The following is a 25,161-nucleotide window of genomic DNA, read 5'->3' as shown; positions in this document are numbered from 1 at the left end:
ATTTTTCATTTTTAAACTGTCTCATCTTAAAACTACATCATATTACATTTGACAGCAAAGAAACTATATTTTGTTCCTCAGTGGTATAGATGCTATTGAAAAAATCCATTTTGAATTCTCCGTCTCCAAGTCTTGCTACCTCGGAGGTTTTGAACCACATGCAGGTGATTGGCATAATCTGTATGGGGCACCAAGAAAATCAACTTAAGCAAGTGTGTAGCTATTCTCTGAATATATGCAAATCTCCAGGAGTAAATACTGATGCAAGTCTGGGGCCAGCAACTGCCCATTCAGATTAAATAACAGCCACAATTTACCATTGATTTGGCTAAAACTGCTCTTTTAGTCACATAAACGTACACTAACCTTGCGATTTGTTTTAACCATCATGCTGATGTTAATGCTTCTATTTTACAGCAACAAGGTTCCTATATTAGGACATCAGCTAGAGTCTAGTGTCTAAGATAATGCACACTCAGACGCACTTAAACTCATGAGTCATTGTCTTTACAAGACCGCATGCTTTCAAGGTGATCTTAGATGCATAAAATTCTGCAGGCCAAATTACACATCACTGATGGGTGTATGGCATAATGAAATTTGCCACATGCTGCCCATTTCCTGGAAGTGTCCATGACATTTGTTAACCTGATTCAACGCAGTTCAACTTGTGTTTCACAGCATTATGTTCAATTATGATGAAAAATGCTCCTCACAGTGACAGTTGTTAACTAATGTGAAAATAATATGAGATGGTGACACGATAGTTCATTCGAGACCCATACTGAAATGTCCAATAAGATGCCTGATAATGAAAGCAATATCTTGCTTATATATCTTGTTTCCTCCTGGCCATCAGTGATAGTAGTAAATTATTTTACCTGTTCCACTCGGATATCATATTCTCCTTGGACCTTCTTCCCACGGAACAGTTTTGCCCTAAAAGAAAAAAACAGAATAAATTAAAACCATTAAACTTCCTTTGAACCTGGACATACCACAAGACTAAGAAACAAGCTTATGTTTCTGAGATAATATTTCCTGCAAGAACATTCATATCTTCACATCCTTCACTGTCATATAAAGCATATAAATATAATTAACCTGCACCAAAAACACCAGACATACACCATGCAACTATGGCTTACCTAAGCCTATTTCATACTTTTTAATTCTGAGTGAAAAGCCACTTGAATTACACTTTGTACACTTTAAATTGGCTTCGCAGCATTATAGACCACTTTTCTTTGCTCTTTTTAACAACTGATGTTTCCTTCACTTTAAATTCATGGAAGTGGTAACTGTAGTACTTCTTTTGGACCTGTTGTTAATTTTATGTAGTACTTAAGTAATTGGACCCGAAAGTAATGCAGTGCTGCATTTTCTCTGTGTGTGTGTGTGTGTGTGTGTGTGCATGCGTTTGTGTATGGCAGTTTTGACCTTGTAGGGACATTTCACTGGATCCCATATTTGATTTTTTTTAGAAGTGTATTTTAAAATTTTTATGTCAACAATGGAAGATCTTCGCAATGATAGCGAGGCAAATGTGTGTGTGTGTGTGTGTGTGTGCACATGTGTGCATGTGTGTTAGATGACCTGGATACACAGCAAGGTTTTATCACATGAAGCAGGATAATAAAATATCAATAAAAAAAAAGATTAGCGAAAACAGGAATGAAATCTTAAAGTCATAGTAAACACTGCTACTATTTCGATGACTCAAGTTTAAATCCACATCATAATTAAAAATTTGATTTATTTGATTTTAGTGCAAACCTGGAGGAGATTTATGTCATGTTGCTTTAGAGATGACAAATAATCAATGTGATATATAGAAACCAGGCCTGTTTGAGGCAAAAATATAAGACATAAATGAGACATAAATATTTGTATATTTACTCACAGTAGCTATGTGGTACAGAGCCTTGCATAAGTATTTACCCCCTGTCGAACTTTACCACATTTTGTAGCATTACAACCTGGAACTGAAATTGACTTATTGGGGATTGTATTTCAAGTAATGTCATGAATCTAAACAAAATAGCCCATAATACTGAAGGCTTCAGAGTTAGAACATACCTAAACAAACAGCATCATGAAGACCAAGGAGCTATCAAAACATGTCTAGGATAATGTTCTGGAACATTATCACTCAGGGTTTAGTTATAAAAGATATCCCAAACTTAGAGCATCCCATGGAGCACCATTAAATCTATTATTAAAAATGGAAAGAATATGCCTAGAGGAAGCCAGTCAATAAAAGTCGCTGACTGGGTAAGGAGGGCATTAGTCAGAGAAGCAACCAAGAGGCCAAGAATAATTCTGAAGGAGCTGGAGAGATCCACAGCTCACATGGGAGAACACAGGACAACCACACTCTAGGCGCTTTGCAAGATTCTATTTATAAAACTATATTGATTTTTGTTCCACTTCAACATTATGGGCTATTTTGTGTACATTCATGCCAAAATTCCAAAAGTCCATTCCAGTTCCAGGTTGTAACAATACAAAATGTGGGGTTGGATGTGGTTAGGTGTAATAGTTATGCAAGGCACTGTAGGTGACCAAAAATATGAATGGTAGTCACAGACGCTCAGTGTGTTTTACCTTGATGAAGTCTGTCTTTGTGTCTGTTACTGCAATTTCCAGTTTTGTCCACAAACTTTTGGCAATATAGTGTATATCATCACCAGAAAGACCACAGGAAACTAGGGCAATATAAGATTAGCACCAGTTGTATACTGTTTTTTCTTAAGCAGTGTATAAGATATACACTATATTGCCAAAAGTTTGTGGACACGTGACCATCACACCCACATGTGCTTTTTGATCATCGCATTCCAGATTTAGTCCCCGTTTGCTGTTATAAGAACCTTCACTCTTCTGGGAAGGCTTTCCACTAGATTTTGGAGTGTGGCTGTGGGCATTTTCCCATTCAGCCACAAGAGTATTATTGAAGTTGGGTACTAATGTTGAACAAGGTGCCCTGGGCTGCAGTCAGCTTTCCAATTCATTCTGAAAGTAATCATTGGGCTTGAGGTCAGGACTCTCATGTTCTTCCACTCCAACCTTGGCAAACCATGCTGAAAAGTGTCATCCTGAAACAGGTTCGGGTCTCTTAGTTCCAGTGAAGGGAAATTTTAATGCTATAGCATACAAAGACATTCTAGACAATTATGTGCTTCCAACAGTGGTGGCAACAGTTTGGGGAAGAAACACATATGGGCCACTTGTCCACATATAATTGTTCTGCAATAACTTTGTTTGTCAGTATTCTGAATTAAGCATGGATTTTAACCAATCTCTACGGAGATGCTTCACATTTATGTCCAATCTTTAAATCATTAGACTATGTGTTTATAGCATTGTGTTTAAGATGAGAACTATGATTAATGCGTGCTGTGGTGATACATGGTGTAGAAAACTTGAAAGTTGTTTAATGCCCAGTGCCAAAACCTAAAATGTTCTGCCAGTCAAATCATTAGGCTGATTATGTTCTTGGCTACACAAGCATAAAGCATCTGTGACTCATTAAACCAACTAATAAAAGAACAAAAACTGGAAATAAATCAATGTGACCTTTTTTCCAGAAACTTTTTTTCTGAATAGACTACATTTTAGACTACAAAGCCAAATGGTAGTGATACATCAGCCAGAAAGCAGGTTATTTAAATACAGAGTGCAGCAGAGTAGTTTTAAAGAAATTCATTCAGTCATTTTCAGTGATTTATCCAGGTCAGGATCAGATGGGATCCAGAACCCTGGAAAGGATTCAGTCCATCACAGGGCACCATACACACACACACACACACACACACACACACACACACACACCTAAGAGCAATTTAACATCACCAGTTCACAGTTCATTTTTGGGAGGTGGGAGGAAACCTGAGAACCTGGAGGAAACCCTTGCAGACACAGAAAGAACATGCAAAACACTGCACAACTCAAACTGGAGAACATGGAGCTGTGAGGTGGCAATTCTACCCGCTGTGCCACCATGCCGCCCTGTTCTAAAGAAATACTCAGGTAAATAATTGCTAATATGAACAAGTCAAAATAAATTGCTCTGTTTGGCTATGCCTTTCAGCCATCTCTAAAATTTCTGTGTGTACCATCTGTTTGTACTATTAACTAAACCACTCAGTTCTGTTGGCACACTTTTTAAATCAGTGACTTATTCCTTTATTTCTATCTTTTCTTTTATTTATTTTATGTTCTGTACAATTTTATCCAAATCTATTAAATGCATACTGAATTACTTTTGTGCATGTAATAGACTTGGATAAAATTGTACAGAAGTTCAAATGAACTTGCTTTGTCTTGCTTTGCTTAATATCATGAAAACATGTGATTCTGAAGTCAAAAGACATGGTTGAGGAAAACACTTGTTAAAGGTATGCTCAATTAAGATTATTGCTAACTTAAATGAACTAACACAAGCAGAATTAATTGCACTCTTCTAGCTTTTAATTTCGATTTAACTGTTTACTTCAACACTGAATCACTGTATTATATCTTATTACATCAAAACGTCTCTGAATTGGATTGCATTGACATGTTTGTGGCAATGATGTCTTTCATAGGTTGGATCATTCATCATGTACTGAGATGCAAATTGCACCATCTCAGAGAGATACTCACTCTTTATGTGACTGTAATTTGTTGCTACCTTTTTGTATTTGTATTGCACAGAGATAAATTACTTAATATAAAATAAAGATGCTGCATGAGGCTAGTGGGGCATGATATAACCCACACATCTGGCTAATTAGGACACGGGCAGGTGTTAAGGAGGACGCCGTAGGTAGTCTATGTGGAATACATGCACGCACAATCTGTCTGTGTGCCTTTCATAATACACTCACACACAGACTTCACAGTTAGAGACAAAAACACCACCCACATGCAGACACCTATCCCACACCACACTATGCCAATATATGCCGACTTCCCATTAGACTCAATCAATCTCACTTATTGTTCACTAACTTTCTACAACATGCACACATTGACATACACGTCTTAACCACCCCTGATATACAAACTGATGAAGCAAGTCCAATATCCTGCTGTGTTGTTGGACAGCACTAATCAAACTGTGTGCTGTGGGAGTAATCAGAGCTGTTCAAGGCTCTCTGATCTCAGCCTGAACATGTTAATGCACTAAAAATGAGGAAGACACCTTCAGCTACTTTATTCACTCTACAGATGAGATAATGGTAAGAGTGCAAGGGAAAATAATTGAGAATATTTTCAATGTACTTGCCTGACGTGCTTGCTAGTACTTGCTTGACATCGTGGTCCATTACCCAGAATCAGTTTCAATACTGAGCAAAGCGTGTACGGAATTTAAAAAAAAAAACATTTTTAATTCTATCCACATATCAAGAAGGCATCATGGCTGCTCAGTTAGAAATAAAAAGACACAGAATTCATTGTGACAATATCAATGGCAGACAAGATGACCCATATAACTGTACATTTTCAGTATTTTAGCTTAAACGTAACTTGACTAAAAGTAATTTAGGTTAGCATTCGCTATCAAGTCTGAGGTCATTTAGATTAGCATTCCTCATCAAATCTGAGGTAAATTAGGTTAGCATTTGCTACCTAGCCTCAAGTAATTTTGGTTAGCATTTGCTACCTACTGTAGTCTTGAGTAATTTAGATTAGCATTCACTATAAAGTCTGAGGTAATTTATGTTAGCATTTGCTACCTAGTCTCAAGAAATTTAAGTTAGCAATCACTACCTAGCCTCAAGTAATTTAGGTTAGCATTTGCTATCAAGTCTGAGGTAATTTAGATTAGCATTCCTCCTCAAGTCTGAGGTAAATTAGGTTAGCATTTTTTACCTAGCCTCAAGTAATCTTGGTTAGCATTTGCCACCTACTGTAGTCTTGTGTTATTTAGGTTAGCATTCACTATCAAGTCAGAGGTAATTTAGTTTAGTGTTTACTACCTAGGATTAAGTAATTTTGGTTACCATTTGCTACCTGCTCTATGGTAGTGTTTTGTAAAGTTAGTTAAAAATGCATTTTTTAGTTAAAAACCTAGTTAAAAAACTTGTTTAGCATTTGATACCTAGCCTCAAGTAATATAGATTAGAATTTGCTACCTAGTCTTGAGTAATTTCAGTTAGCATTCAATATCAAGTCTGAGGTAATTTGGTTTAGCATTAATCAACAAGTATTACTTCTCTGTTTGCTTTGAAGTCAAGGCAAGGCAAGTTCGGGTCTGTTGAAAGCTATTAATAAAATCTTTGCATTGTGGCACAGTCAGCTCAAAAGGTGGCAGAAGGTGAAAGAGTGCATTTGGTGTCGTGGGTTACGTTGTACCATCTAAACCTATTTTGGCTGCCACCATCTTTAGAGCAGCTACCATTGCTAATTAACTCCTAGAGCCTGGCTAGAATAGAAACCCGACCTGTGCAAGTTTGTATAGATAATGTAGAACAACACAGCTAATGATTCTAGAGAGTATTCTATGAAAAAAAAACAAAAAAAAAAACAACTTGTAATGTAGAAGAAAGCACACTCCCTATGGTAGCAGATGAGAGGAGATCCCCAGCTTTGAAGGACAGGATACCTATAACTCTGCCTATGGTCACAAGCTGCTAAGCAGATAACTACATATTGTGTCCATGTAGTCACATGTATGATATGAGAAAAAGAAAGAGATCAATGGCTACATAATGGCAGTATATATTGCAACTACTGTGTTGTTATGAGCATTCACACAACAAGGTAACACATAGTATATCTCAGCACTCCTGGTGGTCATGTTTATATCACAAGGTTTTTGTTGCTGCTTTATTAACATTTGGTCATTTTCCAGATGGCACTTTCAAGCTGTCTCTATAGTTTATGGCTTCTGCTTGTTGTCTTAATGAAAAACTTTTTTAAAGCAGCAAAAGGTTAAAAAGTCAGGTTTAGTTTTTGTCTCATTAAAAATTAAACCAAAACTGTATATAGATAGAATAACATTAATATAAAAGATTAAAAATGACAATTAAAAATTCATAAAAAGTAAAATAAAATGAAATAAATCTATCATTAACAGGAAGAGCAAAGTCAAATAGATTAAAATAGATTTAAACAAATACAGTACATATTCAGAATGTATTTGCACCAGGGTAAAACAAGTGCTGGCTACACAGCACAGCTATATGAATCCTTAAATACCAAAAAGCAGAAATGTGTATGTGTAACATGTTGAATAAGCAAGTAGCCAACATTAGACTGGCTGTTATATTCTGTAAACCAGTAGTTCCCTCTCTTCCAGTTTGGTGGCTATCATTTGATAATGTAATGTAATGCATGTAATGAAGTAATTCCAAGCCATATGTTTTCGGTGTTTTCTTATTTATAGGTCCAACTATATCTACCCATAGTTTTGGCCTCTGGCATGTAGGTCTAACTGCTTCTAGGCCACAGTTGTTTCATTCACTTTCAATAACCAACCACTTTATCCTGATCAGGGTTATGGTGGAGCCGAAGCCTATCCCAGGAACATTAACCAAGGAAAACAACCTGGATGGTAGGCCAGTCCATCACAGGGCACTATGTACACACAGTCACACATATTCACACCTAGGGGCAATTTAGTGTACCCAGTCCTACACATGTTTTGGGGAGGTGGGAGGAAACCAGAGACCCCAGAGGAAACCCGCTCAGACACTGGGAGAACTTGCACAGAAACTCAGCACAGACAGTAATCCGAGCCGATTTGTTACACTAATATTAACTTTTATTCTATCAACCACCAGAAAACACTAATGTATTCTGAGTTTAGAGGTGTTCACACTCAGTTTTTTCTCACTATCAAATGTGTGAGGACAGACGAAACCAATGTAAGGGAGCTTCTTAATATGCCTTTTTGCACATTCTTGCATTCTTAAGTACTTGCTTGATATTTGTGCACGTTCTTGCATTCTCATGTACTTGCTTGATATTATTTTCCAAGGAACACAAGAACAAGTACTGAGAACAGTTAAAATATCCAAAATATCCAAAGGGTTCTTGATCCTCCACAAATATGAAGAATGTATTGGTTGATCATATTTCAATGAAAACAAATAAAAAGACAGAGTTAAATGCTATAGCAATAAATAAAAATAGCAACAGATAAGCAACAGATAAGATGACGTAATAACTGATTGACAAGATGAGGCACTATGGTGAATAAGGTAATTTTTTTTAAACAATAGAACAAGAGACATCACAATTCATTGCTTTGTGTTATTGTTATTTTTTATTTTAAATGATAGTATATTACCTATATACCTACATAGATTTGCATACTTAGTACAACAAAAAATATCTAGCCTTTGGACTAGAATTAAGTATTTTAGAATTTATTTATTTTGCTGTAAATACTGTTTTTTCAGACAGGTTTTGGACAATAATTTCTTTATTGTTTTTTCAAGAAAATGCTATTCACTGTTATATATATATAATCTAAAGTAAATGCAACAATAATTAGCATTTTGGGAAATTCTTCTGTAACATCTTTCCAATTAGGGACAGGAATGAACATGTAAAAACTCATGAATTCAGGTCATCTTGAAACAGAGATTTTTGGTTCAGAATCTAGGGGAAAAAGCCCTGCTTATGAGAAAAACAGTTTTAAAAATTCAGTGTGATGTTTCTAGTTGGTGGGGTTTATAAGGTTTATTAAAGAAATGGATGTGTATATCATAAGGGCACATCAATTGACATATATATCAGGAAACAAGCCTTCAGGGATATATGATATGATGTGATTGTGCTGAGTGCATGGAGTGTATGCCTTCTTCAGTGCAGCTCTTGGCAAAAACTTTCTTCCGGAATGCGAAGTACGTTCTTTGCATTCTTGATACTGAGAAACAGGCTACGACTTGCTGATGTTAAAAAGCACTGCAGAGTTGAACAACTTTATATTAATGGATTTAAAACACTGTAAATTGGTTGATTTAGCAGACACAGGAATATACAGTATAAACATAAAGATTCACATGATACATTGAGCACATGTTCCAGATTCACAAAGCAGATCCTATGATGCTCCTGTTAGTTAGAGAAATTAATATGTATGGACATCAGTAGCCCTGGCTAAAGTGAACTGGAAATAAATTTGTGTTAATGTTGTAATCATGGAATTCATTAAGCAACAACTAGGGAAAAAGTCTTTGACAATTGTCCATGAAGGCATATTAGAAAATCAGGGAAGGGGCTCTTGAATGGTGAAACAGAAAACCATTTGCCCAATTTTTGGAAGAATGCAAGTTCAAGTTCTGACGATGCCACAGCCATCCATGGCTGGGAGCCAATGGAGCAAAATTGGTTGTGCTCTCTGGGTGGGAGTGATGGCATGCTCTCTCTCTCTCTCTCTCTCTCTCTCTCTCTGTCAATCACAGTGACACTAGCCAACTGATGGACTGAGAAGTTGTAACTCATGGGAGATCAGTCTATATCACAGGTAAAATTACTCTCTTTATCAAAGAGAGTTCCAACCAGAGACTACCAAATACACTGACACTCAAGTCTTTTTGAGCACCTGGAGTTTCTTGTGTGTTACTTGTGTTTTAAGTCACAGACAAAATAAAGTTGCGGAATCTTAATTAAATAAGTAAGGAAAAAGCACAATGGAACTTGCTATTACAGGAAAATAATTCATAAAGTTTAAAGATTTCATAAAGATTTCCAAAACAGCACATTTCAACGTGTTTTTTCCTCTTATACCACAGCAATTTACCAACAATTAAAGTTTTTTATTAATTAAAGTATGATATGTTTATACTTTTTATTCGTTTATAGTTAAATTTCATTTTGTGGAATGTTTACAGATCGAGTTAGTTCCTGTAATCACTTACATTATAGCTATAAACTATAATGTACCTACCTCATTACCAATTTTTTTTCTCTCTTGAAGTTAATAAAACAAAAAATGCAGCTTGTCATGTTACCATGAGTCCACAAAGCTTTCCATCCTGAAAGCTTACAGCTTTACTTCTGACTGTTACAAAGTGCTGACACTGAAGACTCCTTCCAAACAAGATCATAAATGTCATCTCACAGAAAATTTCACCATATCAACAATTACACGTTTTTTTAAATCCATTAATGTGGAGCATCCACCCTACTAGTCCCTTTGCAAGTTTTTACTATAGAAACTGGCATATTAGAATGAGCACATTAATATAAATCTTAATATAAACCAGAACTACAGAGCCATGCTGTTACAGAAAGTTAATTAAATCTTCTTGAAAATTAGAATTGAGAATTTAACTGTGCTGTAATATGAGTAAAAAATAATCTAGTGTTCTATATCTTTGTATCTTATAAACCTATTTGCAGGCTTTCTCAGGTCATGAGTTACGGGACTATAATTGAGTTATTTATTAAAGGCAGGCGCACTTGGAGGACAAACCAGTTATGTCTATAGATAAAAGACGCAGAGACAGTGCTGTCAAATCTAAGTCAAATACTGTATGTTGTACTACATGTACCCAATTATAGATCCAATTGATCAAGCTCCAGGCTTTTTTTTTTTTTTTTTTTTCGAATTTAATCTACATTGCTCACAATAAGTCAGACATTTCTTAATTCACTTATACACTTAATGTCACTTATACACAGTGACATTTAGTGAGCAAAGGCTCACCAAAGCTATATAGTTGAGTATTGGAAAGTGCAAACAGGCAATGTTTTTCAAGTTCTTCAAGTTCTTCAATCCTCAAGTTTAGCCTCTGTAACCTGTTCTTGGCTATCAGGAGTGAAACCTGATATGGTCTTCTGCTGTAGCCCAGTCACCTTAAGGTTCGATGTATTTTCTGAGATGCTTTTCTGCTCAACACGGTTGTAAAGAGTGGCATCGTAGCCTTCCTGTCATCTCTGCATCTAATCCTTGGTCTTCCAAGGGGTCTTCTCCCCATTGGACATGCCCAGAACACCTCCCCAGAGAGATGGCCTAGAAGCATCCTGGCCAGATGCCTGAACCACCTCAACTGGCTCCTTTTGATGCAGAGGTGCAATGACTCTACTGTGAGCTCCCCCCTGAATGTCCCCCTTAAACTTCTCTGCTTTAGGCAGTATCTCATTCCCAACCTAAAGGAAACAACCCACCCTTTTCTGGCTGAGAACCATGGCCTCAGATTTGGAGGTGCTGACCCTCATCCCAGCTGCTTTGCACTCAGCTACAAACCGCCCCAGAGCATGCTGGAGGTCACCAAATTGCTCCCATACCTGAGTTTTTGCTTCCACTACTGCCACTGCCACACTCCACTTGGCCTGTCAGTATCTGTCAGCTGCTTCTGGAATCCCCCAAGCTAACCAATCTTGAAAGGCCTCCTTCTTCAGCCTGATGCCTCCCTTTACCCCCGGTGTCCACCAACGGGTTCGGGGACTCCCGCCAAGACAGGCACTGACAACCTTACAGCCACAGCCCCATTCAACCACCTCAGCAATGGAGGTCTGGAACATTGCCCATTCCAGTTCAATGTCTCCAGCCTTCCTCGGAATGCATGAGAAGCTCTGCTGGGGGTGAGAGTTGAAAATCTCCCTGAAAGGGGCCTCTGCCAAACGCTCCCAGCAATCTCTCACTACATATTACATACATATTTGATAATATATTTTAAAATAACATAATGCCTTTTTGGTTAGTCTTGACATGTCATTTTTAAATATATCTTGCCAACACCCACATTCATTTTGCGAATGTTTTCCATTCTGATACAACCTTTGAGACAACCTCTTTTTGGGTAGATAGAGCTACATGGCTGCACGAAGTTGTTCAAGGACAGTTTAATTAGTTCTGAATAATTCTAGGAACAAGAGAAGAACAAATCAATGTGTCTCTTATCATGGCTCCAGCAAGACTCACACAGAGCCAAGACACTGTAATCCTTTATTCTTTCACTTAATATCAAATATCTGTCCCTGTATGATGCACTTTCTGTCAAAAGTTTAAAGACACCTTGCCTCTTTTTGAAAATTTTCAAGTCATGTTTGATTTTCAGCTACAACAAACAAGCTTCAAAGCTCTACATGAGATTTGTGAGTAGAAAGGAGGGGTTCCTGTGTGTAATGGAATCAATTTTTTGACATAGTGGTATTTTTGTCCACTTTAATGCCAGGTGAAATAGGAGCTCTAGGTTTCCTTGAGGAGGAAAATACCTTTTGCTGTATGGAAAAACCTCACAGTACTGTATTTAGCTAACTGTAATATTCACATTTCTTGGTGTCTTTTTAGTTTTAGGCATGCTGCTCCAGGGAATGAATTGGAAACAACATTTGCCTTTGCAGTGCTGCAAACATAATGGTAAATACTTATCATTATAATATACACTATATTATTCTGCAGAACAACTTGTCAGGAATTCAGTAACAGTGATTTTTTTTTTACCATCCTGTAAAGACACGGCAAAGACAGCTTTTACTGCAGGAAAGAATAAAAAAAAAATCTGCCCCAGTACATTTTTCTGTTCAGTTGTCTCTGGAGCACCTGATGCATGCTTGATCACCACTCACCACATCGCCAGCACATCGTGACCAGAGTAATAATGGAGTCTAAATGCCATCTGCTCAGTTCTGTACTGGACTGAAAATAATGGAAGTAAAATGTGTGTCCCATCAGGAAATGATTCTGCAGTCTGCAGAAATAAGACACAAGGGGTACAGCTCATTTCTAATTCCTCTTTTTAAAACAAAATAAAACCAGGCTTAAGTGTTCTGCAGCTAGGTGGTGGATATGATCAATCGTGTCACATTCTCATTGTTTTGCCACTGGAGACAGAGACTCAATTCTCTGAGATGGAAAGAGGGAAAATAGACCCCATGGTTGTTTTAGGGCATCATTTCATTATTTATTTTTGCTCTTTGAAAAAAATAAGGGCATTTTTGGTTATCTGGTGTATAAAGTTGCATCAGTGATTTTATGATATCCAACCACAGAAAGCTCTGTCCTTAACATTCTTCAAAGACAAACATGGTAGCCATTGTGAATTTATTTCTAAGGATACAAAAACAACACTATATTTATCTCTAACACCTCCCATTCTTTCCCTAGAAACTGAGTCCCTGAAATGAAACCCACATCACACGGTGTGAATTCACACTCAACACATCAGCCATTACTACCAGAACTCAGTAATGTATCACAGTAGATCTGCAATCTGATAGCCCAAGGAAAAGAACCATAAGAAATCTAACAGCATTTGGCTTTTATGCTTTGTTTCCTCTGACAGTATTTCCAAAGTGCAGCAGTGTGGCTTGTAGAGTGGTCCACCTAATAGCATTGAGCTTTTTGGCCGCATGCAAGAGCATCTATATATTGTATATTTGTAATGCTGTTACACAACAGGATGAATGCCTTTGAGCTTTCAGATTTATATAAAATCTAGTTCTCTTTGGAGTCATTGTTTATCACAGGATCTGCTTTACTGATGGGGTCATGAATTCTAGTCATGGAAGGTCAGAGTCCAGCACAGTTTGGTGATTCATCTGCTCAGAGACATGTCTCACCTTGTTTGTTTGCTTAGTAAGTATATTATTAAAAAAATCTATGCTGGACATTCCAGGACTGGAAATGATGACAACAAAAACAAGAATAATACACCCCCTTTTCATATTTGCATTTGTTTAGAACATTTTGGCTCTATCCTTACAATATACTAACATACAAAACAGCAAGCTGAAATCATATGGATGGGTCATACAGCACTATCACCATCTCCACTAACAAATTAGATTAGCATAGTTCTACCATGACCAGGAGGAACGGTGTCTCAAAATTAAGTCGTGCACAATATGTGATCTGACACATGCACCAAAATTTACAAACTGAACTTTTAACTACTGGACATTTTTAACACACAAAATTCTTGTGTTTCATGTGTAGTGTGGGCATCCATGTTGTGTCATGTCAATCAGACCATATAATTCATCAGCAATGGGCATATAGGAGCAGCGATTCAAACATGCAGTGTTAATTGTCACCAAATAACACAATTTTGCCTGTCTGAGACTAGTATTTATAACACAGACTCTTTCAGTGACTCTCTGTAATTTCTACAACTATCCTGCACTTGCTTCTGGGAAATTTTAAGTCTCACAGCACCTTCTTCACTCATGGATCCATGGATCATTTGTAATTTGCTTTGGACAAAACAATCCACCATATGAATTAATTTAATATAATTTATATGATGAATTACTATAACTATTTGCACATACAGTACTATACTGGAAATTCACTCTATGTAAAAAATTACTCAGAGTCCATAGCAAACAAAAATCATAGAAATGAAAGAGCTAATTTGTCCTTATTTGAAGGCATTCGAAGTCTGAAATTGCTCTGTATTACCTCATCCTGCATGTATCCCTTGCACAGCAAGCAAAAATGCGTCTGTCCCTGAAAGGTCATGACATTACCACTTGACCTATTTTTCTCTTAATGGTTGAGTAACTGTGCTTTTACACGGTGCTGAACATATTTGAAAGCCTCATAAATTTAGATCCATTCTCTGGTGTTATTGAATGAAATCCAGCAGGTGATCCTTTATGAACAGTGAACAGCAGGCAATAAATCAAATCATTGCAGTTCTATTTTGCGAGCAAACAAGTTGTAGGAAACTGACCAATTTCATTTTGAGCCACTTGACATGACATGTGAAATTCAACAGAGCTGTGAAAAAGAATCTCTATACCTTTCTCTTATCTTGTTCATATCCACTTCAAAAGTTCTGTAAAAATGCCAGAAGGGAAAAACTCATTTCTCTCCCATGGAGAGGAGGACACGTTTTTAAGCACACTTACTGAGGCCGTGTCATGAAAAAAAAAGTGGTTTCTTAGCAGGTTTCTCACTAATACAGTTAATCTACCCAACTTCACATGGAGCTCATTTCTATTTGAGTTTAGTTGTACTGATGGACTAGAATTGGTTTTCTTATCTCCTGTTTTAAATAGGTTCATATTATAAACTGAAAGCCTGACAATAGCATAGCCCTCCTGCTGTCCAAGACAATATTTGACAGGGATCTCTGGAATAGAGAAATTAGTGCTCCCCTCTAAACTTGTTCAGTTACCCTGTGACATTGCTAAGTGTCTCAAATGAGGCATGTGTTAACACCTAGCACTCTATCATGTGGCAGTGGAGATTTGGCTAATGAGTGGGTAAAACAAAAAAAGACAAACATTGTAAACGGTGTGTAAGTGAAGCTACAAATGAAAGAAAAGACAACATTAAATTTCTTGGAAAGGCCTCCCAGAACCGAGCTTCAGTGTGCCTTAGCATGGATTCTGTCTAACTTTATTGGAGGAATGAACACCATTCTACCAAAAAATATTCCCCCAGTTGTTGGTTTGAATAATGGTTGCTCCAAAATCAAATAAGTTGCAGACTGTAAGAGGCTTAACTTGAATGCAAAGGTAAGCCTCTTACATGAAATACATTTGAATAAGATATATCTATGCCTAATAATGAACAGATTATAATGCTATTATATAAAAATTATAAAATAATAAATAAAAAATTATATAGTAAATATGTATAACCATTGATATGGTGAATATTTTTGTAACTTTTTGTAAGGTGACATACATTTTAAAAATTTAAGGAAGGAGTCTCCGGTGACTGTAACAGTCAATGAGTTTTCTCCCACTGGAAAGTCTTAGTCAGAGGACTTTCTGGTTTCTCAGTAACATGACAAGCTGCCATATTTTGTCTTATTACTGTAAGAGAGAAGAAGAGTGAGGCTGGTGATAACAGGAACTGACTTGGATGTTTGTGGATTTTCTACAGCATTAAACGTAACTGTAATCTGATAAAAAAAAAAGCCATTCTTGTCATTCTTTAAAAAAATTACTCATCTGTAAATTGCTTTGATATAAGAGGAATAAAACTTTTAGGGGTTGTTATAGGAAAATAATCAGCCTCTCAATAAAATAGGAAAATCAACTTTACTATGCCCCATCATGTTTAATTTCTTAAACACTTTTACCATTCTTTTCCCTGTTCAGGTAATCAGTAAACTGTGTTCCTCACACTAAGTCAGATCACACTTTATTTTGTTACTGTGTATCACCATATTTATTGCAAATTAGTCTTCCTTGGTTTGAGATATCTTAGACTAACTGAATGCTTTGTGACTAACTTATTCAGCACTTACTGTAAACCTCACATTTGGTTGGTGAGGGGCTGCCTGTTCTTCCTATAAAAATCTTACACTTGTTTTTGCTCCAGTAGATGGAAATTCAGCAATTCATCACTTCTTAATTACCTATGTCTTTGAATTGGATTCTACTGTACTTGTAGACATTTAGCTCAAAGCATCTGCTAAATGAAAAATGCCAGTGTAAATAAAACCTAGCAGGTGATCCTTCATCAACAGCAACCAATAGCCTTTATTACTTTATTAGCCTTATTTATTATTATGGCATCAGACATTTATCACAGAGCTGTGATAAAGAATGGCTACACCATCATCTTCATATTCAGTTCATGAGAACTGTAAAAGCAGAATCACCACTGAAGGGAAAAACTCATTTCTCTCCCCTGGAGAGGAAGCGGAGCAAATGTTTCTGAATTACACTCACTGAGGCTGAATCAGGAAAATAGTGTAACATAAAGTGAATCACATTCTAGATTTTTTCAGTGTCTTAGCAGGTTTCTGGGAGATTTATTTCTATCGGGAAGAAAAATAACATACTGAACGACTATAATAGTGGGGGGGATTGGAGTGCTGTGGGCGACCCATTGCGGCACAGCGGGTAGCATTGCAGCCTTACAGCTCCATGGTTCGGCCCTGAGCTCAGGTTCAAGTCAAGTCAAGTGGTTTTATTGTCATTTCAACAATATACATCTAGTTAGTACACAGTGAAATTAAACAATGTTCCTCCAGGACTATGGTGCTACATAAAACAACACAGAAGTACAAGAGACTACAAATTTACTACATAAAGTGCATGTGCAAACAACACAAGACAGAACAATAACTACTAAAACAGGACAACAGGCACAGTAAGAGACCAGTACACAGTTCTAGTAGGAAAGTATCAGATATAACAGTAGTGCAAAAGAATAACAATATAATAAATTGCTGTTAATGTAAACATAACATACAATGGCATAGTATTCAGAAGATAAGCTTATATTATATATTGACATAGCAGTTATTGGGGTAGCAGCCAGGTATAGAGGTTAAAGTCTGTGTGGAGTTTCACATGTTCTCTCTTTGTCTGTGTGGGTTTTCCTCAGGTTTCGTGTCACCTCCCAAAAACATGCCAGTAGCTGATTTGGCTATCCTAAATTGCCCTAGGTATGAATGAGTGCGTGCAAGGTAGCCTGCAATGGACTGGTGTCCCATCAAGGGTGTATTCCCAGCTCACACCCATATCCCTATCTAGTAAACATAGCTAAGTAGCAACCAATAGCTACTTAGAAAGCTAGCTAGCGTAGTAGTTACTTATTATAACTACTAGAATTCTTTACGCAGTAGTGTAAAGAATGGGAACTGCTCAGCAATGAAGACTGCCTCAATTATAGTATATAGAGTATAGAAGCATACATTGAAGTGGAGAGCCAATCAGATTGCAAGATTCAAGATTCTGAAGCTTGTGGCCAGAAAAGTGCACAATAAGTATTATACTCTCCATGGCATATGGACAGAGCATCTGAGGACAATACTAAAATTACTCACATTAATAAAGATGTATTAATTAAGCTGTTATGTATTATGTATTATGAAGACTGTTATGGGCGAAATGTAAATATTGTAAATGTACTGCTGCCTAAAATTTCATAAAAAAAGGTCAATTATCGTATCTGAATAAAAAACACATCTATTTAAACAGGATTATGGCACATTGAAACCTCAGAGGCTCATCAGATTGCAAACATGTTCACCAGTAAACATATTTACAGTATTGGACCTGTGGTGCTGGAAAATGAATTGAAGCAGGCGCCATCTGCCCCTCTTGGCATTAATATCCACAATTTGGACTCGTCAGTTTTGCAGTTTTTTCTTTTGGCCTTCAGTGACTAGATAAAGCTATAACCTTGATGCTTGGCATTTAGACTAAGTGACAGGCTTTGACTGGAACAAAGCCTCCAGCTGATTAGGCAGAGAGATTTGGCTAAAGACCCCAAATGGTGAGATGGCTACGTGCCTTGAATGTCAGATGGTTTTAGTTTGTTTGGAGAGCAATTGTATGTCACCTGAGATAGAGCAATGACAGGCAAAGGCAAATTAATAACCCCTTTTACTGCATGAACTCTGTTATGCTCTGTAAGTGAGGGTTTTCAGTCTAGGAGTAGGACAAGACAACAGGGCTGTTATTATAGTCTTGAAGTTGTGTCTCCATTTAGCTGAGATGCTTCATCCATTTTACAGAGTGGAGAAACATATTAAAGATAACAATAATAAAACTATAATTCAATACAATACAATGCAATACAATAAGTATTGTAACTAGTCCACTACACAACTAGCAGACCTTTAAGGTTTTGTTTTTCAAGGGGAGAAAACATTTTCTCCTTTCTTGGTTATACATGGCCTAAATTCGATTTCGAAAAGCTCCCCACTGTGTGAAGCATCCTTGACTTCAGAGGGCATGATCTTGCATGAAAATCAGCAGAGGAACGTAAAAAGTTCATTTGGAGTGCTGCAAGAGCCAGACGTGCCATGTTTAAAAAAAGAGCAGCTCCCATGGTGGATCTGTGGAACACGGCAGCAGCATGGGATGGAATTAGCTGGATTAAAGCCAAGCTTTTGTAAGCCAGTGCTAATATAGGGAAAGCATTAAAGCAGCCTATTAGACTTCAAAGCAGAACAAGGGGAAAAGATTTGGAGATGCAACTGAGAATGAATATTTGTTATATAGGTATTCTTTGGCATTATATATTCAAGATCATGTGAGTAAATCTTGAAAATGGAGCTACAATTTGCAATGACTTGCTGGCCTCTAAAACCATACATTTACAAGACCTGATCTTCAGAGATCTCTGTGTCTGATAGACCTGCACAAAGATGTGTTTTGTCAGCATGGAAATTAAATAAGCGTTCTGACATTACAGTCCTAGACAACCTCATGTCTGAGGCCAACTCGCAATTCTTTTTATAAATTATTCTAATAATAGAATAGTACTTTTGTTAAAAGTCAGAAATAAGCGATAAATCTATATAATCTAAATAAGCTATAAAATAAGCTAAATAAGATATAAGATCGCGTTTTTATTATATTTTTCTTGAAATTTGCTGGAGTTGCTCTATAACATAGAAGCATATTGCATGTGGTGCAGCTGCGTGACATGTTTACTGCATCTGGTGTAGAATGGGTGTTACTGACTCCCACATGTTTGTCATTACACTATTGTTAATGAGTAAGTGAGAGAGGAGATGAGTGAGTGAATGAGTGAAACAGTTAGTGAGTGAGTAGTTGAGTGAGTGAATGAGTAAATGAGTGAATGAGTTAATAAGCTAATAAGTGAGTGACTGAATGAGTGAGTGAGTAAATGAGTGTGTGAGTGAGTAAATGAGTGAGTGAATGATTGAGTAAATGAGTGAATGATTTAATAAGCTAATAAGTGAGTGACTGAATGAGTGAGTGAGTGAGTGAGTAAATGAGTGTGTGAGTGAGTAAATGAGTTAGTGAGTTAGTGAATGAGTGTGTAAGTGAGTGAATGAATGAGTGAATCGGTGAGTGAGCAAGTGAATGATTGAGTGAATTAATGAGTGAATAAATGAGTAAATGTGTGTGAGTGAATGAGTAAATAAAGGAGTAACTGAGTGAGTGAATGAGTGAGAGGGTTAATGAGTGAGCAAGTGAGTGAGTAAGTTACAAGCCAGTTCCATGAGGTGCTTTGCATCTGAAAAAAAAGAATCTTTAGAGGACCTAGAGTACGTAATGCCCATGAGTGTTTCAGAGAGTTTTGTTCATATGAGTCAAGAGTTCTTCTTTTTTTGGCCATTTAGTAGCCATTTTGAACTTTTTGTTCCGTGAACTTGGCCTTTTTTATGGAGTTTTGTGAACATCACAATTTGGCTTATGCAAACATTTCCACAACTTTACTCAAAGATTGATGAATGAGGCCTACTGTTCCTCACAATAATGTATTTTCTCCCCTGCAGTGTGGAAGTGTACATTCCTTCATTTCATATAAAAAACTCTCATTCTTTCTTTCATTCATTCATTCATTCTTTCATTCATTCATTCATCTTCAGTAACTGCTTTATGCTGGTCACAGTTGTAGTGAAAAATGTTTTGCTTTTAAAAACTTTTTTTTTTAAAAATCCATAGCAAAAATTCCAAAAAGTTTCACTTTTTGTCACCACCAACTGCAAGACATTTTAAAATGTGCAAGTGCCCTTTAATGTCAGAAATGTTGTTACCTGCTGCATAACTTCTTGGCTGACATTTTTCTCCACATTACAAAGATTGCATTCGGCTGCCAAAACAGTCTAAAGTCATTAACAACATTAATAGTTTTTGCTCTTCGACTTCACTCAGGAAAGCAGTGTTGTAGAGTATGAATTCATTTGAATTAGAATGAATTTGGACACAAACACCAGTGTTTCAACTGAGAAAGATCTGAAGCCTGCAAACCTGCACAGAGTTTTCTAGTCAATGCTTATTTCCTTACCAACAGAACCTCTTCTGCTCTTTATTTATTTGGTGTCCATCAGGGCAAGTCCGATAACCTTTTGGAGCTGAGCTATAAAATTAAATGTCTCTCGGTGCAGATTATAAGAGTGTGCTGAAAGGTAAATACTTAGAAGCAGTTGTCAAAACCAGTGTATGTCATTTAATTAATTAGATGTGATACATTTGAAGGTTGTATATATTAATTTGCTAAAAGATTTGAAAGGTTGGTTTTCTTCAGCCTGGGCAGTAGGCTGATGCATTGCTATTACAGTAAGCTTAAGGTTTCTTTGGTTGTGGATACCTCTTAAAGGTTCTTTGTAGAACCCTGCAACACAGGGTTTCCTTATCAGAAAGTAGAACCTTTTTCTGGAATTTAAAAACCCTTAATTATCCAAAGAACCCCTGAAGAACCAAGAGTGTGCAGCCACATTACAGTACATTTCAGTCTGCTCTAGTAGAACCTCTGGCTTAAAAGTGATGGTTAATCTGTAGTAGGTGGTCTACTACAGATTAAGAAAATAAAACTGTTAAAGTTAAAATATAAAGGCAACATTAATAATGAAACAATATTGTGCTGAGGATATAGCAGGTGGAACGCGGAGAATTAAAGTGTTCCGTACTGCTGACATTTAAATGCCATGCGTATATTTTGCTAATGGAGAGTCTGTGTTAAAGAAAGAGCTTAGCTTTAATTTATGTGGCTTGGAAAACCACTATTGGAATATGGCCATTGCCAAAAATATATCATGAGAGTTTATTTCTTGAATTTCTGTTAATTGCTTTATCCTGGTCAGGGTTGCTGTGGCTCCGGAGCCTATCCAAGACGCCATGCATGCACATATTCACTCATTCCAGCTAGGGGCAATTGCTATCAGCCTTCAAAGCATAGCCATCAGCATGCTCTTGACTGAGGGAGGAAACCAGAGAACCTGAAGGAAACCCACAGGGACTTGAGGAGAACTTGTGAAACTCTACACAAACAGCAAAGGATTGAACCAGCAACCCTGGAGCTGTAAGGTAGCAATGCTATAATGAGACTTCCTGAATTTAAAAAGATTTTTTTTTTTTTGTAAATGAAACATTTTTAGGTTTAGAGCTAAGATTACCACACTACACCACACCACAATGTCACTGCCAAGGTTGGAAAACCGAGGTGTCTTTTGTTTTCTTACAATTTAATCACTATTAGTGCCACAGACAAAACAAACAAGTACAGAACAGCAACTAAATAAGGAAACGTAATAAAGCGAATGTTCATATTAGTTTTATTAACTGGCTGTTCTCAGATCCTAATGGGGCTTTAAATGAGTGCTTCATCAAAGGAGTGGAAACCAGGCAGTAGACAATAATGCATCAGTATGGACAGACAGTCAGTAATGTCCTTAACAACTGCTCATGTTTTTGGATTCTATTCTTCCATCTTCCAAATGAATGAATGTAAATGTTTCAAACGAGAGTTTTTGCAATACTGAACCACAACTAGGTTAAAATATTTCCTGCTTTCAAACAGTTAATGCATAAAGGTCAGGATTTTTGTACTGTTCATATTTCAAACAGGAAATAAGGGCATGTACAAAGGGGTGCACTATTTATTGCTGTAAGAAGAATTTTTCATTTTATAACTATCTCTCACTGACACTTATTTCATGCTGTTGGCCAGAATAAAACATTTGCAGCTGGCGCCTCCAACCATGTAACTTGCAAGTACCCATCTCTAAGCAGAGCACTACTCTGCTACTTCTTTTCTGCAACTATTTAATTAAGCGCTGATAGACGACAGTGTGGTGTGATCCTGTGCCTCTTTAATTAGTTTCTTCCCTGCTGCGCTTCAGTCAAGCATGAGGCACGATCAAGCACAATCTATTAAAGTCTGTATTCGTAGCCTTTTGCGAAGAGTGAAAAAAAGTTTCAGTTTAAATAATTAAAAGCATAGAGAGAATACTAAACCAACATATGCACAGCTTTGGCACTTCCTAGAGCACAGCTTGCATAAAAATGCACTCAAAATCAAAGCTAGCATCCAAAATTCATAAATATAGAGTATGGTCCTTTAGAATGAAATGGTCAATATTACCTGTGCAAAAAAAAAAAAAAAAAAAAAAATAATCATCTAGCAGTGAATGAGTTGCAGCATAAAACAAGTGAAATACTCTAGTAACATTAATTGGCTGTACATCTTGCATTCTTGTTTAAATACTCCTCATTTCATGCATTCACCATTTATCCACTTTGTGGAGGTTTGACAACTTTGATCATGTGACAGGACCTCTAGGACTGGGTCGTCAACTGGCAGTGGACAAGTGACTAAGACAATTAAAAAAAAAAAATTCTAAACATGATTCATTGAGGCTTCTGTAGCAGAGCTTCTGTTGTAATTATCCAATTATGCATTTATGTAAATTAATTAGCTGAATGCAGCTCATCAGACCAGAGACTAGTCACTGTTTTTCACTACTGCTGCTAAAAGCACAGCTGCCCATGACAGAGTTCCCATAATGGCACAGCCGAGCAATCAATGATATTTGAGCGTAAGAGGTAAAATTGGCAGAAATTCCCACAGAGAAAACCAAGCGCCTCATTAGTTATGCAGCGTCCCTCATTCTGTTACACCAACAAGGAGCATTAGCTGAGCTAATCTGCATTTGCCAGTAAGAGAAGAGGGAGTGCCTGCATCGTGACTAAAAGCTGCGTCAAAGAAAGAAGCATCCATTTACTCCCAGCTCCTCTCCTTAAATCAAAATTAGTCAAAAGCATATAAGCATGCCATTACACCTAAGTGAACTTATAATTAAGCAAATATATTATTATGCTCATTATGCTGAGCAAATATATACGTTTGACAAAAGAGAAGATGCTATTTGCTCTTTGTGAAAAATTGTTTATGAGCAGCTTAATTGTTTATGAGTCACTTAATTTCTCTCCTTAATATCATTTATCTAGGAAACCATCCCATTATATATCAGTAATATCATTCTACCAACATTACCAAGCTACCCAAAGGGAGTGAGCTAAAAAAGGATTGCACTTCACTCCACTTCACAACACTCCCTTTCCCATTACTCTTCCCTCTTGAGCTTGTTTGGCATGACATTTGCTCAAGGAGCATGCGTGCCAAGTCATCCTATACCCCATCAGTAATTCTCATCTCACATGGCACCGGTGGCTCATCTACCCCTTCACAATTTCTTCCCACCTCTTTTCTTTGCGGATCGATGTCTGACCTGCAGGCGATTCTACAGAGTGACACTAGGTGTGATGGTGAAGAGGGCAAACCTTCCTGTGCAAACTAAATTATTTATCCAGCAGAGTCTAAGAATCAATACGGACCAAAATATTTTAATTTTGTCTGTTGTGCACTGAAGGGCGGATGCACTGGGTGGATGCACAGATGCACTTTCTGAAATAACCATAGACCTTAGCTCTTACGTGCATGAATTAATGATGCAACAACACACCAGGCCAAGAAACAAATGAGCAAATGAAATTCAAATTGCTTGTTCTTGCAAATGTATTCAATCAGTCATCTTGAGGCTCCTAATTTTGACTACTAATTCTGCAGCCTACTTTTCTTGATATATTCCTTAAAGGTAAACCACCTGAATGACTTGCATATTAATCTTTATACTAAACACATGATCTTCAGTGGCATCCAAAATTCATTTTGTAATGAAATTCTTAGTTGACTTTTTTGGTTTAACTTCTTTCATATGACATATTGGTCTATTTTCTCTTTGCTTAACAGTTTCCTACATTATCCACAATGCTGTTCGAATACCTGTTGATGGTGGTGCCAGTGGGAATTAGCCCTTGCTTTATCTCTGCCTAAAGAGATTGATGCAGCAGGGCTTTAGTCCTTTAGTCTGTCCAGCTCTCTCACCTCCTCTTCTGTACATTCGGCTTCCAAAGCTTCAACTTTCATGCTAATGCCAGTGTCAGTGCCATTGTGCTCATCATAAGAAACAAAGCTTTGTACACTGGAACTTTGTTTAGGTAGAGGATGGTTAGGTAGCTAGTGTTGCTTGCTACCCAGCTGTTCAGTAATGTACTCAACAGGTACTAAAATGGTCAGACTATAAGTGTTTATGAAAAAAATTAGTCTTAGAGTATCATTTTTACTCTAAGCCTATGGACATATTATTGTCTGTAATTCCTAAAATGTTGTAGAAAGATTGTAGCAATAATTATAAAGGTTACATAAAAAGATTATCCCAGAAAGCTTGGTAGATAGAATGTTCTGGAACCAAAAGAGCCAGAACTATAATATTCAGAAAACAAATCTAAAATTTTTAGCTGGCTAGCTAAATAGTATATAGTGCCAAGCCACAGCTATGAAGAAAGCATCCGTCAATGTAAATAAGACTACCCCAATGCATCCCAAGCTGCTTTCCTATTGGTTTAGGGCACAAATTTGGGCATCAAAATTCACCTAAATCCAATCAGTACCTTCCATCGATCTCAGAGATGTAAACTGCCTGATACAGTGGTTTTCTACTGAAAATAATGTAAGCCAAATCTTGTTAAATGGACTGGGATCCT

General features: G+C 37.0%; 1 protein-coding gene across 1 annotated transcript in view; it reads right to left on the bottom strand.

Annotated features, from left to right (window-relative positions):
• syn2b (synapsin IIb) overlaps positions 1-25,161 on the bottom strand; it is a 64,378-nt gene that overhangs the window by 29,787 nt on the left and 9,430 nt on the right. The window contains exon 2 of the mRNA XM_026932625.3: positions 882-939. Within this exon, the coding sequence (XP_026788426.3) occupies positions 882-939 (58 nt within the window). The remainder of the gene's footprint in view (positions 1-881; positions 940-25,161) is intronic.

This window comes from Pangasianodon hypophthalmus, chromosome 20 (assembly GCF_027358585.1).
Source record: "Pangasianodon hypophthalmus isolate fPanHyp1 chromosome 20, fPanHyp1.pri, whole genome shotgun sequence".
Lineage (NCBI taxonomy): Eukaryota > Metazoa > Chordata > Actinopteri > Siluriformes > Pangasiidae > Pangasianodon > Pangasianodon hypophthalmus.
This window is presented reverse-complemented; position numbering and strand designations above follow the sequence as displayed.